Here is a 20,208-nt window from a genome sequence, read left to right as displayed (position 1 = left end):
CCATGGCTCACGGGCCCAGCCGCTCCGCGGCATGTGGGATCTTCCCGGATCGGGGCGCGAACCCGTGTCCTCTGCATTGGCAGGCGGACTCAACCACTGCGCCACCAGGGAAGCCCTAGCCCTACTTTTTAAAAATTTCATTGAACAAAGACAAAAGAATCAAGAAAAGAAATCTAATGCTCAGCTACAGGCACATTATGCCTGTGAAAATACAACTAGGATCTTAAAGCCATACAGAAATGTTATTGTTTGATTTTTTCTTTTATATATTTTTATGTCCCAGCCAACACAGGAAATTTCCATTATAGCATCTAATAGCAGTATTTACAACGCATCCAGTACTGTGGAACCAAGGGATGAACAGAAAGTGATGGAGTTAACTGGCCTTCTGCCTGAACCTTGAGTAGCTGCAAGCTGTTGACAGTGTATTATTTGCTTTATGGCAATTAATTTCATCTCTGAGTCATTCCCACTAAATCAGTATTGGGGAAATCTGTTTTGAACATAATTACAAATAAAATACAATAACCATTATATATTCATCTTATTACTAAATTTGGGCAAAATCTGAAAAGGAGGGGTAATTTTTATTTACTGATTCTTTCTTTGTTCTCTGAAGACACTCAACAGAGTACATATTATGTTGTGTTCCTTCTTTTCCAATCTCAGTGATAAATTGATTTTTTTTCTATGCTCTGTATTTAACTCATGAAATGGAAATTTTTAATAAAACTATAGTCTACTCAGGTAGATCACATTTCTAAAACCTGCATCATACATGTAGAAACAATCTGGGGAGTGGGTTCAGTGTTTTAATATGCATAACTGAAGTTCTCTGTATGTTATGGGACATTTCAAACTTTTAAAAACATTTTTTACTTTTTAATTTTGAAATAATTGTATACTCACATCTACTTGTGAGAAATAATAAAGAGACTCTGAATACCCTTTTCCAGTTCCCCACAGTGGTAATGACTTGCAAAACTATAGTACAGTATCACAACTAGCACACTGACATAGATATTGTCAAGATGTACAATATTTCCATCACCACAAGAATCCCTCCAGTTACCCTTTTAGAGCCACACCCACTTCCCCTACCATCCACCACTCAATAAGTCTGGCAGCTACTAACCTGTTCTCCATTCCTATAATATTTTCAAGAATGTTTTGAAAACTGTTATATACAGTGCATAACTTTGGGGGACTGACTTTTTTACTCTGCATGATCCCCTTGGAGGTACATCTTCATTGTTGTATCAATCATTTGTTTCTTTTTACTACCAACTAGTAACTCCTGCTGTGGATGGACCACAATTTGTACAACAATTTATCCAAACGTTTTACTAAAACTGGGGATGTCTATAAGAAAGAGACTATGTATATTCATCTGTCTTTACATTCTTCTTTAAAAATTTTTACTTAATTATTTTCTATTGAACTAACAATGACTAGCAAGCAATTGAACCAAAAGTAAAAATACTTTAATGAGGAAGAAGGTCTTTTTTCTGAGCACTTCTTAAAGTTACATAAAATGGTGGTTATTTTTTAAGCATACTTTTTTTTAACCTGAACAACTTCAGAAATCATGTCATGTCCTTTAATTTTTAGCCATTCTTTTTACATTTCTATAAAACATTTTTTCCCTCAAGGTTTGGGCTGAATACTAAAATGACATTTCATTTTTTATCTTAATACAAAATTGTATTTTGTATTGTTCATAACACTCAATAAACAATCCAATGTGATCTTGTCATTTCCATACACACAAATATTTTAATGGAATCCCCTAACCTTCAAGTTAAATTTAACTTGAGTGCTAGCATAACACTTAAGTACCTTCATGAATTACCTTCTTTCTACTTTTTTGGTCAAATAATTTCCCACAGCTTGATCCTCATATTTTTTACCCTACTAATAAACATTCTCACTAACCCCAGGGCCTTTGCAACTATGCATATCCCTGGAGGCTTTTTTACAACTCCCCATATCACTCTGTATGGTGTTTTTTTATTATCTAACCCCTACTAGGTGGATAGTAAATTTTCTAAAAACAGAAAGTACTCATCTTTGGATCATTCAGCAAAAGTGTGAGTACGGTCAGTATTAGTAAAGGAATCAACAAATGAAATATATATATAAACATGTAATTCAAGCCCAAAGTACTTCCTGCACTAAGAGGTTCATCTCAACACTGTGTTTCCTAAGATGGTAAAAAATCATGTGCAAACTAAATGAATAATTATGGGGAATAATTATATATGGCAAATCTAATACATGGATTATTATTTAGGTGTTAAAATTCAAGTTTATAAAGAGTTTACATTAATATAAACATTCCTATTAATTTAAGTAAAGAAAGCATCAATAGGATACAAAATGGCACTAAATATTACTAAAACAAAATAATGCAGAGAAGAGCAAAAATATATTTTGTTGCGTTTTCTTTGGCTAATAACATTTACTTTGGTACATGAAAAGTGTCTGTGAAAGGGAAAAACAGGAAAAAAACCCAGCACCCTTAATAAGATACAGGTATTGGTATACTGAAATACTTCCTCAATTTGGACCCCAAAACTTGGATGCCTCCTGAGAACCTGGTCATGGACAGGGAAGCCATGTCTAGAAGATATCATAATACAGAGCTTACAGCATGAGAGTCATAAGCTAGCAGGATTTGGACTAATGTGAAGAATGTGGAATGCTGACTTATTTTTTTCCCCTTCAAATTGTATCTATTTAGATTTCTTAAAAGCATGTTTAACTCTTCATTTATTTCAAAACACGTTATTAAATTTGGGGGCCTTCATTCAAGGTTTTATTTCATTAATTCATCTACTAGATAAACGTTCTAGAGTAATGCAGTTACTGTATATAGTATGTGGAATGCTGACTCCACAAAAACCCCTCAGATATTATGGAATGATAGATCCCTGATGCCTCTGAAGACCAAGATAATTTCAAACAGTCTTTTATGTCAAAAAAATCCTTTATCTACTGACCCCTACTTCTGAGGTGCAAAATAAATTTAAAACATCCCTTCAAAGATTTTTAGATATTTTAGAACACCAACGCAAAGTAAAACATTTATTTCACAAATATGTTTTAAGATGTTTGAAAATGAAAGGACTAATATCAATGGGCAATGCTAAAGTACAAAATGATATATCCATTCAAATTTTTCTGGAACTATGATTTGAATTTGACAAGATCGTGATGAAAAGTGTACAGGTTAAACTGCTGGAAAAATTTACTTGAGATCACCAGCATTACTAGATATTTTAAAGTATTATTTCTTCTAAAAGAAGAAGTTTTTATATCTTAGGCTTTTCTTATCTTGTAACAACTGGTATTAATAAATTAATAGCAATGCATAATTAGTTAACTCTTATTTGGGTAATTTTAAAACTTAGTTTGAGATACTGATGTAAAAGATCATGATAAAAATTTAGCTACTGGACATTAGGTATTTTTTAAAAATTTCTTTTTCCCACTTATTTCCAGAATGTGATGCCTTAAAATTGTATTCAAAAAAATAACATGTCAAACACTGAAATTTTATACTGCCCTGTGACACTTTATTTGCTCTTTCTTGCTTAATATTTCTGTGAAGTAGAATAGTTCTATTATTCCTCTTTGTTGCTGAAGATAAATTTTGCATGAGTCTGTTTCCAATGTTCTGTGCTTTGAACTTACTCTCATCTAATTCATGAATATGCTGAAAGATTACAAAGCTCTTTCTGGCTATAAAATCGACAAAACGGAGTCAGAAATAATACGATTCTTGAAATCTTGTCCATCCACTTTATTTATGAACTGCAAAGGAAAATAATATCCAAATGCCCAGAAATATTTTGGCATTGAAATGAATATACGTCCTATTAACATAGAGATAATTGAAAACTGTTGACTAAACACAATGGAACAGATTTGAGAGAGAAGGTTTATTCAAGTGCAAATCATATAGAGGTTGCTTATAATTAGGACTATTTTATAAAATAAGTCATTTGAAATAAAAGTAAGGACATATCTAAATTCTTGTTTAACATATTAAATAAAACATCTCTTTGAATCCAAAGAAAACCTATGTAGGGTTCCCTTTTCTCTACAGCCTCTCCAGCATTTATTGTTTGTAGATGGGAGTGTAAATGGAGACAGCCCCTATAGAAAACAGTACGGAAGTTCCTTAAAAAAACTAAAAATAGAACTACCATACGACCCAGCAATCCCTCTACTGGGCATATACCCAGGGAAAACCATAATCAAAAAGACACATGCACCCCAATGTTCATTGCAGCTCTATTTACAATAGCCAGGACATGGAAGCAACTTAAATGTCCATCAACAGAGGAATGGATAAAGAAGATGTGGTACATATATGCAGTGGAATATTAGCCATAAAAAGAAACAAAATTGGGTCATTTGTAGAGACGTGGATGGACCTAGAGACTGTCATACAGAGTGAAGTAAGTCAGAAAAACAAATATCATATATTAACGCATATGTGTGGAATCCAGAAAAATGGTATAGATTATCTTATTTGCAAAGTATAAATAGAGATACAGACATAGAGAACATGGATACAGAGGGGGAAGGGGGGGTGGGAGGAACTGGGAGATTGGGATTGATACATATGTACTATTGATACTATGTATAAAATAGATAACTAATGAGAACATACTGTATAGCACAGGGAACCCTACTTAATGTACGGTGGGGACCTAAATGGGAAGGAAATCCCAAAAAGAGGGGATATAGGTATATGTACAGCTGAGTCATTTTGCTGTACAGTAGAAACTAACAACATTGTAAAGCAACTATACTCCAATAAAAATTAATTTAAAAAAAACAAAGAAAACCTATGTAATCTCTAAGGGACATGCTACACATACTTTGTGGAAAGAAATGACACTAAACCCCTGAACTGCTCTTGAAGGAAGTATATGACATGGAGGAAAGAAGACTTGAACTCTGGAGTCCTGGATTCTAATGTTGGCTCCTCCCACGCTGGGCCTGTGACCTTGGGAAGTCTCAATCTCTAATGCACTTCACTTTTCTCATGTTAATAATTATGAAGTTATGTTTAAGAATATCTAAAAGCCCTTCTGACCTTGAAACTAAAATAGTTTACATTGAACCTCTATTTCTTAAGGCCTGACAATTGACAAAACATATTCTAGGTTGCAATTAATGTGATTTTGGAAAAAATTTTTAACCCTAAAAATTCGCTTGTTCAAACTGAAGACTGACAAGTTCTGTATGTTTACTTCCGAAGGTTTTACTAGAGCACAATTATGGCAGAATGAAAAAAAAAATGAGTATAATAAAATTCACTGGGCAAACATTTTCCTGTCTAGAGTCTCAGATGTAAACAGATTTTAATGACTGCCTTTCAGTGCTATAACAGGAACCAGCAACCTTTTCATTGCTCCATTTCCTGATAACCCATCATGGAATGGCGACTGAGTTATATTAAAGAAGAAAGTTCTAACTCTGTGGATCTTCACTTTAAATGTGTTTGTTTCTATTTGTGTTTTTGTTTTTTATGGAAAGGGGATGTAAAGCAGAGCCCCTTAAGTGAAATGGGCCCTGGCATCAGTAAGAAATGGCAGAAGCAGAGGAAGAGGAATTTGGGTGTACATGGGGTCATCAGCAGGAGAGGACTGAGGACATAGGATCCCAAGTCACATGGTGATAATGGGACTCCAGGGAAACATGGCCAATGAAAATTTCATTGTGCCAAGGATGATTGCTACAAGCTTTTAAATTGTGAGTGACTAGAAATCCTTTTGTTATAATTATTCTGTACTCCTGGGAGCAAAGTATGCTCTTTATAATCTCTCCCTTTCCCTGCCCACCATGTTGCCTTTGCTCTGGTGACCCCAGAGCTCCAAGTGCTCCAGCAAAATCTGCTCCTCCCCAGCCTCCACAATTCTGGATGTTCCCGGTACCCTTTATCTCTCTCCCGAGGACACTGTTTCTTGCTTCCTTTACAGCCGCCAGTGGCGGGGTCATTTTCTTGCTTACACCCCATACCTTTGCATCTAGAGGCAGCAAGGGTGTCCACGCCCCTCGCTGTCACCACCAGACCATTCTCCCTTCCTTCTTCCTAAACCTTCAGCTTTGGAGCAGACTATGCACTGCAGGCCCCTTCTTGCTGTAACTGAACACCAACCCCTGATTCAATCTCTCTTTTTACTCTAAGATTTTACCACCTGGATTATTGTTCTATTTTCTAATACTGCTCCTAACACATTTTTTGGTAATTATTATAGCCATTTGAACAATTCTTCCAACACTGAGGCCTCTCAGTTCCGGGCACACTTCTCTTCCCAAAGATCTGTACTTTCACTTCACTGAAGCCACTAACTCTCCTAGTCTTGTTATTACTAATAACTATATCCCCTCCATACCCTTAGCTCTATTTTCTGTCACCATCTCCTGTATTTCCAGCCCTCTCCCTTAAGTACCCTGAGTCTAAAAGTTCTTTAACTCCACCACGCCCTAAAATCCATTAGTGCTACCATCTTTTCACTGTCTTTCAAAGTCCTTTGTATTTTTACTTCCCTCCTTATACAACTAAATTCCATGGCCAATCATTTTCAACTCCTTACATACAACCTCAGGTCAAACAGATTCTCCTTTTGTTTTATTATACTCACATGGCAATTCCAAAACTTGTACCACAAGTGCATCTGTATGCTATACATAGCTGGAAGGTAAGTATCATTATGATATGTGTGTCAAGCTAAATTCATGACTGTCAACTTCAAGTGGACCATCAATGCTACCATAAAGTCAAAATACATGTACCATTTCATTTATTCTCTCATTCTCTTAAGTGACCACTTCACATCTCCTCTCTTTTCAAAATTCCCATATCTCCTTTCTCACTTTTAATCGCAGCAAAATGGCCTTTACTGATAAAATAGATGCAACCAAAAGAGTACCACCACAAGTTTCCAACATCTGCTTCTGTTCAAAATACTGTATTTTCTCCTGTTACTAGTGATGGGCTCTCCATATTTCTATCCAAAGCCAACTATTCCATTCCATCCATCCTGCCAACTTAAGGATATCACTCCAGATATTTTTTGCTCTCTCCTTTGCACCACTAGTTTTCTGTTCTATTCTAGAAAACCCACATTGGGAAATCATCATGTATAATTTCCCCTATTAAAAACAACAACAAACTCTTTGATTCATATTCCCTTCCAGCTAATGCCACATTTCTCTGCTTTGTTTCAGCAAAATTTCCTGTTACCTTGAGTCCTTTCTTCAATTCATCACATGCTATTTTCTCTTGAATTCACTCCACCTTAGTATTTTGAGCCAAATCATTAAAAGTAATTTTGACAGTCATCATTGACCTCTATGTTTCAAATATAAAAATATATTTTGAAATACAATAAATATATTTGAATGTAAGTCAATTTCAATGCACATTATTTTTGACTTATTAGCAGCTTTTGATACAGTCGATCATTCCCTCTTTCTTGTAATAAATACCTTCTCACTTGCCTTACAGAAAAGCATTCTCATTTGCATGTTTTTTCTCCAATGTTGTTAGCTACTTATTTTAATATGCTTTGTTGGTTTCTTCCCATCTCTCTGAACTCTAAATGGTATAGTGTCCCACGTAAATATAAAAGTGTAAGTATATGACATAACCTGTATGGTGTCTAGGGCAGCCCCCATAAGTGTTAATATTTATGCAAAGCAATGTAATGAGTGATCATATTGAGTGACATATGTAACAACTGTACATAGCCTTTCTTCAATTCATGCCAGATTTTGCTGCAAAATAATTCAGGCATTTAGGCACTAAACGTGTCACAAAAAACTTTCATTTTCCAATCCTTTATGGAGTTTGAAATTTTAGATAAGGGGTTATGGACCTGTCTTAATTATCAATGGTTAATCAGAAAAGAAGCTGTTTTGGAAAGATAAATACTGAAAAATACTTCACCTCCTCCACACGTGGCATCACAATCTTCCCAGCCTGTGTGTGTCCACATGAAAAGGGGTTCAGGTGCTTTGGAGCTCTGATTTTCTGGTAGAGGGTCTGAAGGGATAGTGTATTCATAATGAAGACCATAATTCTGGTCTTGAAACAGCAGCACCTATAATATATAAAAGTGATCAAGGCAGATGGATCAAAGTAGAGCATATTCAATGTAAAGGATAAAACTAAGGATACGAATACCTTAAAATGCTTTTTGCATGGTGTGCACGCTCCTTTAATACATAGTAGATGAGATATTATGCTTAAATGTTAAAATTGTCCTACTTCTGAAATCACTGGAGTTACACACTTACCTTTGAGCTAAAGACAGCATGAAAAAATAGCCCACCTGAATAAGGTCAGAGATACCACATTACTTTCTCCCAAGTTGATGGACTAGAGAGTCTCTCAAAGCATGGTACATGTATGAGATGACTTTAGTAGGGGGGACAGGGACATGTGTCCTACAGAACATCAAGATATAACCCATGATCTAATATCAAATGAAGCCGTTCCACTCATATAAAAAAGAAAGATGAATAATAAGTCCCTGTGTCAACAGAGGAAGAGAAGATTTGGGGAATCATTTCACTCCATAAGGGTAGAGAACTTCTAAGCCAATTAGAGGACAAGAATTTTATTCCATGTATGCTTACAGTTAAACTTTGGCAAGGTTACTAATTTTCCATTTATAATAAAGATCATTTCCTTTGAAAAGAAATTTATGTTAAAAAGAACTTCTAAATGCATATTAACTTAATAATGGTACAGTTATGTACACATATGTAAACAGTGTAAGAAACCATAAAGGATGTATGAGAATGATTGAACTTTGGGCTACACTGGACTAAACCATAAGCAGGGACCATGTCTGCTTTTTTCTCCCAGGGTACCCAGTATCAAGCTAAGAACTGCATCATCATGGGCAAGCATACATATTTTAAATGAAAGAAAAATACCTGAAATATACTCGTTTTAAATAAAAGAATGAATGAGAATATATGTTTCTTTATAAATACATTTTCACCAAATATGTCAAACAAGCCCATGGAATATATCACTTCTATGGATCTGAGGATTTATGGAAGCAGTCTATATGACACGCTGTGATGTATAAAAACATATATATCTTAATTTTAAATTATGTTAAAGTATTAGAAAACTTAAATATTTAATCTGTATCAAGGTGCTTGTAATGACAGGTTACAGAGTTAACACTTAATAGGAAAAAATTTAAATGAGCCCAGGGTTAATTTTCTTTACTTCTTTTTCTTAAGAGTCTGCCTCAATATATTATCAGAAATACTAAGATACATTTTAATATGTGGATTGGGGAACTAGTATGATGACATTATAAATCAACTATATCAACAATAAAAATAATACTTTAAAAATTCATATATACTAACATACTGGGTACTACTTCTAAGTATATCACAGTGCTTATTTTGGCTTTAAATATCTCATTTCATGTTGCCAGTGACTTTTCAGCTAAATGAGTTAAAAAAGAGAGAGATGGACTCACCTTGTTTATGGAAATAACCAGACTATTACATGATTTTTAAATTGATGAAATGAACATATAAATAAATCATTTGCCAACTTATTTAATTAAATGAAATCATGTTTTTTCTTAAAAAACAACCTTTTCATCGATAGAACTTTAGATTGTCCTTGAATATCTAATGCCATTTAAAATAAAGACATCGGCTACAAAATCATTAGCTCTTTCTTAAACCATTTGAACTTGGCAGTATTCTTTGCAAGTAGGAAAGTGTGACTGCGTTACAGTTGAGGGGCACATACTGAAGCATGGCAGCAGAAGGTACTGCCTTTCAAAATTCAGTACCAGCTTTCAATCTGTAATAGTCATTAAAGAAAAATATCTTAGAAGTGCAGTTTCCCTTGGATTACTGAATAAATCCAGGTCACATAGATGCCTTCTTTTAGATATAGTTCACTGACTTTAATTATGTTTCATGCTTCCAGGAAAAACCTTGGTAATTACCAGTCAGATTAAAGATTCTGCAGCAAGGAAACTCTCTGCCCAACACTGAGGTCTCACATATATTGTTTTAAGATTCTGAATTAGAGGCTCACTAAAAGAGCTTCAGTCTTCTTCCATTAAAAAAAAACGTAGTTTACATTCATGTAAGGGAGGCAACCTGATGGCGTTTTCTGCAACCCAATCATTAAACAAATGTTTTTTGTTGATAATGTTGTTATTCTAAATGACCCAGTCATGGAAAGAGCCAGATATTGGTCATACAATGTTTGTTTAGTCTCTTTTTTTTCCTCTCTCCAGATGGCAGAGGGCACAGAGTGGAGTTTCCAATTCAAATTAAATAAAAGGATCCAGAGGAACTGTGGGGAAATGAACAAAATAATTATTTAAAGTATATGCATACTCATGATCCAAGGCTGTCTGGTGTAAAGAACTTAGATTTAAGCTTTGCATCAGGAGAGGCAGCATAGAAGATGGATTAACACCTGGTTTATTCAAAGCTAAGTAATTTACTGGGAGGCACTGAGCACAGTATTTAACCTTTTACATAGTGTTTTCTAATCTGTAAAGTGGAATAATAATAATACCTACTACACAGGGTTATTTTGAGGATTAAATGCTATAATGAACATAAAGCACTTTTGGATAGGGTCTGACGCTCAGTGCTTGATGGTGTATATTATTACTAGTATTAAGATTCGGAACAGAAGGCCCCCATGCAACTCACCCTGCTCCCTTTATGCATATTCCTGTTGGTAAAGTCTATTGACTGCAGTTCTCTAAAACATTCTTACTTGAAATGTGTTCAGTGGACCAGCAGTAGTGGCATCACCTGGGAGGTGGTTAGAAATGCAGGTCTCAGGTTCCTCCCCAGAATATGCATTTTAACAAGAACCCCAGGTGATTTGCAGGCATGTTAAAGTAGGAAAAGCAAATGGGCCAGTATGAGATTTGAACCTCTGGCTGCTATACTGGCAACACAGATGTCTCCAGTTGAGGAAGAATTCAAGTTTAATTGTGTGGAGATATTAAATAATGTGGCACACCACACTCCAAATAAATAGTCAGTTGACTGTATTTTAGAGTTGTTTTTATGTGTGGACTCAAAGAGGTGTTGAAGTGTGTGAATCTCAGACTTTGCCACCAGAAGAAAAAACTCCTCAGCCATTAGCATTGACTGCAATGCTCAAGGTCAAAAGAGGCATGTGAACCTGCCATGAGCGAGGGCACAGAGCCCCAATGTCCTGATTTTTTCACTCCAAACTCAGACCTAGTCTTCTGCTACATGGTAAAGAAACTTATTATCCCAAACATTCAAATTATCATAATGCTTTACAAGAATCACTTAACCTAGTAAGAACACAATGGGGTAATTGGAAGCCTTGTTAGATATTTACCAAACGTTTTCCCCTGGGACCAATACCATTTTATCAAAGGTATTTTATACAGATTCAGGCAATGCCCATTTCACAGATGTATGAAATGCTACGGTTTGCCATATTATAGCACTCTCTTTATAGACATCCACTCTGGTTAGTAAACATATGCTTTTAGGGAAAGAGGAACCTTATTGCCTGCTAATTCACTTCTACTGTGAGTCTGTGAATTCCCTAAAATATCATGTTCCTTTTGTAATAATTTCCATTTTTAGACATCTGGATTTCAAACACATTAAAAAACCCACCTCTTAAATAATTTTAAATGTTTACTTGACAATTCAAATTTGGAAAAAAGGTAAGAGAAGGCACGGTGGGAATGTCCTTTGTCATAGGAAGCTGATTATGCAATGTTACCGATTCGTTCCCTCATACCAGGAGGTGTAATGGTGATGTAGTAGGACCTTTGGCGGAGATCTTCTCCCAGAGACCTCGTCTTACATAATGGACAGTAGTTCCCGCTAAGTTGAATGCTCCAGAGTGTTCAATCTTCCAGTCACTATTAATAGACTGTTTTCCAGTGTCTCGGAGAGCTATAAAAAGGTTATAAAATATTATGAGATTAACAAGTCAGCATCATTAATCACTATCCACTTTGCATGATTTTGTTAAAAGCGATTCATTCATTTCTAAACTAAATGGTCAACACTCCCTGATATACAACATGAGGCATCTCCTCTTTGGGAAAGTCTGCAATCACAGCAAATGCCACAGGAAGTTCTCCTTCTCTCCTGAAGCTGTCCACAAACCATACAGTCACGTTTATCCTTGCCTCCTCCAACCTCCTTTGAATACTTGATGTCTATAACCTTATTTTGTGTCCCTTAATCATTTATTCTTTAACAACATATTATTATTTTAAAGGCTATGTGTGTCTGTATTGTCTGTGCAATGATCCTATGAACAATGTGAAGGCTTGTACTACATCTTATACATGCTCTGTATCTCCTATGCCACCCAGGAAAGAGTGTGATGACAGAAAGATCATGACATGGAATGTTAACTAACAGATCAGAATGACAGGGTTATATTCAATACAAAACAATTCAAAGATAATGTGTTAGTTCTAAAAACAGAACTCAGAACCTTTAAACATCCCTAGTTTGTGATTTTATTGTGTACAAGAATGGAGGATAAATGCTAATTCTCACCTACAAACAGCCATCATTTGTATGAAATTTTGTGGAGTAACTTTGTTTACCTATACTTTTTTTTCTCTTTTTTTTTTTTTTTTTTTTTTTTTTTTTTATGTGGGATCTTCCCGGACCGGGGCATGAACCCGCGTCCCCTGCATCGGCAGGCGGACTCGCAACCACTGCGCCACCAGGGAAGCCCCTCTCTTTTTCTTTTTTGACCTGATCTGTGCTACTATTTAAATGAGATTCATAACATGGAAGTGACATGCCATGATTATCATTTAAAATTAAGGATTCCTTCTGTTTTTTCCAAATGATTTTATTTTTTATTTAAACTTTAAACTCTTCCATATAATTGAATTTCTCTTTCAAAAACATTTACATGAAGATTCATTGAAGGCTTTTATGTCATAATGCTATGAAAATGTTTTGATAATAAGCCAATAAATCTTCCAAAATATTATTTAAGCTAATCTCTATTTATTGAATGTTTGAGGATTTCCAACTTTTTAATATTGTAAATAACGCTCAGATAAATACATTGTACACTAAATATTTGTATACCTGAATACTTCCCTTGGATAGATTCCCAGATTTGGAATTAGAGTCAAAGAAATCAAACATTTAAAGATTTGGAGAAACAGTTTCAAATTGATTTTCATAAAGTTTGCAAGAATTTATGCTTTCATAACAGTGACTGAGTGTGTCCATTTCTGAACTCCTTGAAAGCACCTTTCTCTTGTATAATATTTAATCATGCCTAAATCATTGCTTATCAAGCATCTGCTATAAATCAGGAAATACTCAAAGTTCTGGGACTTGCCAAATGAACAATAGAAATATGTTCTCTGGCTTCATAGAACTTATCATCTAACTAGCAAACCAGATATTAATCAAGTCATAAGTAACCAACTAATTATAATTACGCTGAAACTTGTGAGGGAGGAATCAGGAAAGGCTTGCCTGAAGGATGTCATTTATGGAGGATGCTAGCCAGGGGAAAAGAGAAGCATAGAAGGAGTGTTCAAGACTGAGGGAACTACAGATGCCAAGATCACCATTGCAGCTTGGTGAGAGTCAGGTAGCAAATGTGCAGATGCCACATGTACTGAAGTGGATCATGAACTCATAACGCTGGAGAGTAAGGAATAGCCAGACCTTATAGGCCTTGTTAACTTTTAGAGGCTTTTTCCTAAGAAAAAATATAAAACTATACAAGATTTTGAACAATATTGTACAGAAAATGGACTTGCATAGGACAAATTTGTATAGAGAAGACAGAATAGTAGCCCAATGGAAAGTAATGGTGGCTTGGCTTAAGGTAGTAGAGAGAAGTGCAAAGAGGAATTTAGGAGTGAAATTGATAAAATATGATGATGACTTGGTTGTCCTGTGTGAAAGGAAGTGTCAGGGATGATGCCAGGTTTCTAGTATGAGAAACAGTGGGTTATAAAAGCAAACAGTGAGATTGGAAAGGCTAGCAAAAAAAATGATTGAGGAGAAATATCAAGATTTGAATTTTGCACAATCCAGATTTTTAGAAAAGTCTCCTTTTGCTATTGAGGTTAAAGATATTTTTCATTTGCTTATTAGTTATTTGCCTTTTAAATTTAAATTAATTAAGCAAATTATAAATTATCTGTGAAGGTTTTTTGGTCCACTAAGAAATTTTTCTGGAGTTTATATTCTCATTATTATAAGCAACATGTTAATAAACGTATTGAAATTTTACTTCTTAATTTCTACCAAGTAATATCTTTATCACATACTGCATATAAAGTATAATGTTTTAGATAAAATATTAAGCATAAATATTTTCAGATGTATGAAAAATATCCAAGTACTAATGTTTACCTTGAATTTTAAACTTGAAAGGGAAATACATTGCCAGAAAACTCTCAACACTTTGCAAATAGCTCTTACCATCTACAAATGGATATACTTCTGATAATGCTAGATTGATTAAAAAAATAATGATTTTGCCTAAAAGGTAAAGTACATCCTTGTATTTCTCTAAGGTCTATTAAATATTCTGAGAGTCTTTGTGGCCTAGATTTGTACTGCAGCCAGTATAATTCCATTCTTTTTTCCTGTATCTCAACATATATTCATGGCACTATTATAAAGGAATATTTCCTGAAAATCTCTAAGAAAAATGCCTTAAAAACCTTTTGTGGTGACTACAGTATAATGTTGAGACTCAAGTGGTATTCTGGAATTCAGCATTCCCCACCCAAATGCCACATGCATGTATCTGAAAACCCACACAATTTATAAGCTTAAGAGCAACCTTATATGCAGACTCAATACTCTGGGTGTGTGGTGTTTCCTGGTTTTGGTTTTTAATTCATTAGCTTTAAAAACGTTTTTAGAAAATCTGTTTCTGGCCATAGCTGAATAACTGGAACTGCACTATCTCTCCCCCTGTAAACAACTAGAAAACTAGACAGTATATGAAACAACTGTTCCCAGACACTGGACAACAGACAACTGTGATCCTTAAGAGGAGACCCAATGCTCTCTAAAATTACTTGACTTTCTGCCTGAAGATATTTAGCAGGCCCCACCACAGAGAGGGGGAACTCAAGCAGAGCACAGATAAAGAGGGCTTCAGCGAGATGAGGACACAGAGAATGGAGTTCAAACTGGCTAAGGCAGCTGGAATCTGCTTTATTGAGTACTGGAGAAGAGGGAGCAACACAGCGACGAGCTTCAAAATATTTCATAAGTTGACATAGTGTGAGGGACATAACCTAGAGGATTTCACTTATTTATGCTTCTGTGTAGAAACCTCTATCCTATTTATGCTGCAACAGCCTCCTTAAATACGCTCACTGTTTACACTTAACTATCAGCCCTATCATTTATCAGTTCATCTTACTGTCTGTCTTTGAGCCCTTAAAGTCTTTCGTTTCCACTTTTATGTCTCTCTTGGAGGTTACCTTAAACCTTACTGGTTGATGTAATGACCCAAGGGAAAGAAATGGGAATAACCAGGTACCTGGCAGGTAGAACACAGTAGAATTTTGATAGGACACAGGGAATATGGGCGGCGGGGGGGTAGTGTCAAGTGTATGCTATTTCACAATTATCTTTTTGTTTTCTATTACAGAAGTTAACTACCTTCTAATTCCTACAACACTATCCATTAATATCAAGCAGCATGGTATTACACCAAATATTGGCAACTTAAACTTCTACAACAGAATTTCTTAGAGCCACTCAAAAATAACTGTTTCATTTGTTTCATCCTTCATCTGTCAAAAATTTTTGTAGCAGAAACTATCATAGTAGTTTAAAGGAGAATGATCTGTTTACTTGCACTATTCTTTTAAAGTCTTGAGTTTCTATAAATCCTATAGTTAACTGATTATTACTAAATACTTAAGAAACATAATAAGTCTTTTTTCTTAAAAGTTCTGGTATTTTTCAAGGAAATGAAGTGAACCATTAACAAACAGAATGCATTTTTTTCTATGATACGGTAATTAGGAAAACCAACCAAAATACGAATATGATAAAAGTGAAAGAAAAAAATCTGCAAAGGTGTTCCTTTGAGCCTGAAACTAAATATTGTACTAAGTTGCAAATCAGTGGGGTGAAATTCTGCAAGGCTGGGAAAAGAGTAACTACCTAGGACCTGTAAACTGCATAACTACTGGAGCTTGCGTAGGGCTGGAAGACGTATGCATTCTATGCTATCAGAGTGAAGATATCTTACTGAACATACAGACTCTTCAGAGGAGAACCTAGAAAGGCTGCATACTAGAAATAAAGCTGGTCTAGTCCTAGAATAAAGGTTCCCTGAAAAGGGAGGGTAGGCACAAAAATTATTTGAAGATATAGTGTTCAAAATATTTCCAAATCTGATAAAAACCATAAACCTACAGATCTGAGAAGTACATTGGAACCCAAACAGGATAAGCATAAAGAAAGCCATACCAAAGCACAATACAATCAAACTGCTGGCACACAATGATAGGGAGAACAATCTTACTAGTGGCCATATTTAAAATAGATAACCAACAAGGACTTAACTGTATAGCACAGGGAAATCTACTCAATATTATCTACAACCTAAATGGGAAAGGAATTTGAAAAAGAATAAACACATGTATATGTATAACTGAATCACTTTGCTGTACACCTGAAACTAACACAACATTGTTAATCAACTATACACCAGTATAAAATAAAGTTAAAAAAAATAAAAGATAAAAAGCATGGAATCATAAAAAAAATAGTGGTCATAAAGGAAACAGGCATATTAGATATAGGGGAAAAAAGATTTAAGAATTCCCTGGATATACCATTACAACTAATGCAAGCCAGAAGACAATGAAACGTTACCTTAAAGTGAAAAAAACAAAACAAAGTAAAACAAAACAAAATAAAGAATTCTATATTCAGTGAAAATATCCTTCACATATGAAGGTGAAATAAATATACTGTCAGAGAAACAAAATCTGAGAAATTTGGCTGCCAGCAGACTTGTTCTACAAGAAGTATTAAAGGATGTTCTTCAGGCTAAAAGAACATGGCTCTAGATGGAAACAGGTGTCTATGTGAAGGCATGAAGAATACTGGTACTGGTAAATGTACAAAAATATCTAAGCAGGTCCTTATTAGTTGTCTATTTTATAAGGGCCTACTGTATAGCACAGGGAACTCTTCTCAATACTCTGTAATGACCTACATGGGAAAAGAATCTAAAAAAGAGTGGGTATATGTTTAACTGATTCACTTTGCTGTACATCAGAAACTAACACAACATTTTAAATCAACTATCCTTAAATAAAAATTTTTAAAAATTAAAAAATAAAATAAAAATATATGTAATTTTTTCATTAATAAGTTCTTTATAGTATAATTAACTATTTAAAGCATAAATAGTTACAAGGTATTTTGGTGCTTAAAGCATATGCAGAAATAAGTTGATTATATAAAATGTAGAAATAAAATGTATAATAGCACAAAGGAGGGGAAGGAGGAAAAGGGAACTAAACTGTTCTAAGGAACTTACATTACATGTAAAGTGGCACAATATAATCTGAAGGGAGACTATAATAAGTTAAAAACTCATACAGTAAAGCAATCAATGAAAATATAAAATATGAGCTATACATGGCTGATAAGCAAATAAAGGAGACTAATGGAATACTAAAAAAAAAAAAAATCCAACAGAAGCCAGATTAAGAGGAAAAAAGGAATAGAAAGGAATGAAATACATAGAAAAATTCAATATTCACATAATTATATTATGTTTAAATGTACTATGATATTAGTTAGGATAGATTATCAGCCAGAGGGCCAACTATATTCAATTTACAAGAATGTACTTAAAAAAAAAAAAAAAAGAATGTACTTTAAAAATGAAAGATAGAGAGATTAAACCTAAAAGGATAGAAAGAATTAAGCATGCAACACCAATCAAAAAAGATGTATTGGCTATATTAATATCAGATAGCATGGACTTCAGGTCAAGGAATATTCTAAGATCAAAAGAGGATAGATTATCAGGCCAGAGGGCCAACTATATTCAATTTACAAGAATGTACTTAAAAAAAAAAAAAAGAATGTACTTTAAAAATGAAAGATAGAGAGATTAAACCTAAAAGGATAGAAAGAATTAAGCATGCAACACCAATCAAAAAAGATGTATTGGCTATATTAATATCAGATAGCATGGACTTCAGGTCAAGGAATATTCTAAGATCAAAAGAGAATTTTTTAAAATGTCATTTAAATTTAAATTACTTTAAATGTAAAATCTCAAATGACATTTAAAATTTATTAAGGAGATAATAAAATCTTAAGTGTATAACAAAGTATCAAAATGCACAAAGCAAAACTAACATAATTGAAAGAAGATATAGAAAAATTCACAGTTTTAATCAGAGATTTCAATATTTCTCTTTCCTTAGATGATAAAAGAAAATCAATAAGAATATAGAACACTTGAACCAAATGGAGCCAAGTGATATTTAGAGAAGAGTCAGCAATTGCAGAATATAATTTTTTTTTCAAGTATAAATGAAACATTAACCAATATAAGCCATAGGGCATGAAACAAGTCTCAGTTGAAATCAGGCAGTACAGCTGACCCTTGAACATGTATGTGAACTGCGTGGGCCACTTTATACACGGATTTTTTTCAATGTTAAATACTTCACTACTACATGATCTCCCATCCCCACCTCCCCTGATGTTTGAATTCACAAATGCTGAACTGAATCGCACATAGCGAGAAACGGTATATATGGAGGAAGAGCCTATGTGGAGGTCTGACTATAAATTATACTAGGATTTTCAGCTGTATGGAGGGTAGCCGTCCCAAACCCCCATCTCGTTCAAGGATCAACTGCATATTCTCTTTCCACGAGATTTAAACTGGAAAAAAATAACAAAATATCTACTAGAAAATCTACAAATATTTGGAAATTAAACAATACAGTTACAAATAACCCATGAGTCAAAGTAGAAACCACAACGATAATTCAAAAATATTTTAAACAAAATGTATGACCTACAAAAATTGTGGAATGCAGCTAAAGCAGTGCTTAGAAAAACTGTCATATTAACAAAGAAGAAAGGACTAAAATCAATTACCTAAGTTTCTAATTTAAAATGGTATTTAAAAAATCGATTTAAACCTAAAGTAGGAAGAAAATAATAAAGACCAAAAGTCAATTGAATAGAAAGCAGATTAACAATAGATGCAATTAATGACACTAAAAGTTGGTTATTTAAAAGGATCAAAAATGGATAAAACTCTAGTTTGACTGATTAGGAAAAGAAAACAACAATTAACATCAGAAATGAGAGGAGAAATATTGCCATAGTGCATATAGACACTGTAGTGTTATAGGACATATTATAAACAACTTCAAGACAATAAACTTGATAAGTGAAATAGATAAGTTCTTTGAAGACACCAATTACCAAATCTGTCACAAGAATTAAAAGAATATGTGACTAGTTATAAACACACACACACACACACACACACACACACACACACACACACACACACACACACACACACAAAGAAATCAGGCTGGGATTCAAAAACCTTCCCAGAAAGAAAATACCAATGTTCAAACATTTAAGGAAAAACAGTACCAGTTTTATACAAAATTTACTAGCAAATAGAAGAGGAGGGGCACAAGGGTTCTTCAAATGTACTAAAAATGCTATTTTTCTTTTTTTTTTTAAATGTTATTTTTCTTAAGGTAGGTAATAAATATAAACATTTGTACTTTACTGTTTCCTTTATAACTAACTATTGGTTAAAAATATTTGTTTCTATCTATTAAATATTCATGAAAATTACATTTTTATATATTCTAGATACAAATTCTTTTCATGATAAATTTATTGCAAATATTTTTCTCTGAGACAATGGCTTGCCTTTTTATTTTCTTAATGATGTCTTTAAAAGAACATAGTTTATTTATCTATTTATTTAATTTGTATTCTATTATTTTTCAAATCCCACCTTCTCTTTTTTTTTTTTCAGTAGGTCTGTGTCTTTATTCCCGTTTTGCCTCTAGGTTCTTCATGACCATTTTTCTTTTTTTTTTAAGATTCCATATATATGTGTTAGCGTACGGTATTTGTTTTTCT

At 34.0% G+C, this 20,208-nt stretch overlaps 1 protein-coding gene across 1 annotated transcript in view; it reads right to left on the bottom strand.

Moving 5' to 3' along the window:
* Window positions 1-20,208, bottom strand: part of ADAMTS19 (ADAM metallopeptidase with thrombospondin type 1 motif 19) — a 307,854-nt gene that overhangs the window by 38,495 nt on the left and 249,151 nt on the right. Inside the window, exons 17-18 of the mRNA XM_024123327.2 lie at window positions 11,822-11,979; window positions 7,970-8,123 (exon numbers count right to left, since the gene is read on the bottom strand). Of these exons, the coding sequence (XP_023979095.1) occupies window positions 7,970-8,123; window positions 11,822-11,979 (312 nt within the window). The remainder of the gene's footprint in view (window positions 1-7,969; window positions 8,124-11,821; window positions 11,980-20,208) is intronic.

This window comes from Physeter macrocephalus, chromosome 8 (assembly GCF_002837175.3).
Source record: "Physeter macrocephalus isolate SW-GA chromosome 8, ASM283717v5, whole genome shotgun sequence".
NCBI classification, from domain to species: Eukaryota; Metazoa; Chordata; class Mammalia; order Artiodactyla; family Physeteridae; genus Physeter; species Physeter macrocephalus.
This window is presented reverse-complemented; position numbering and strand designations above follow the sequence as displayed.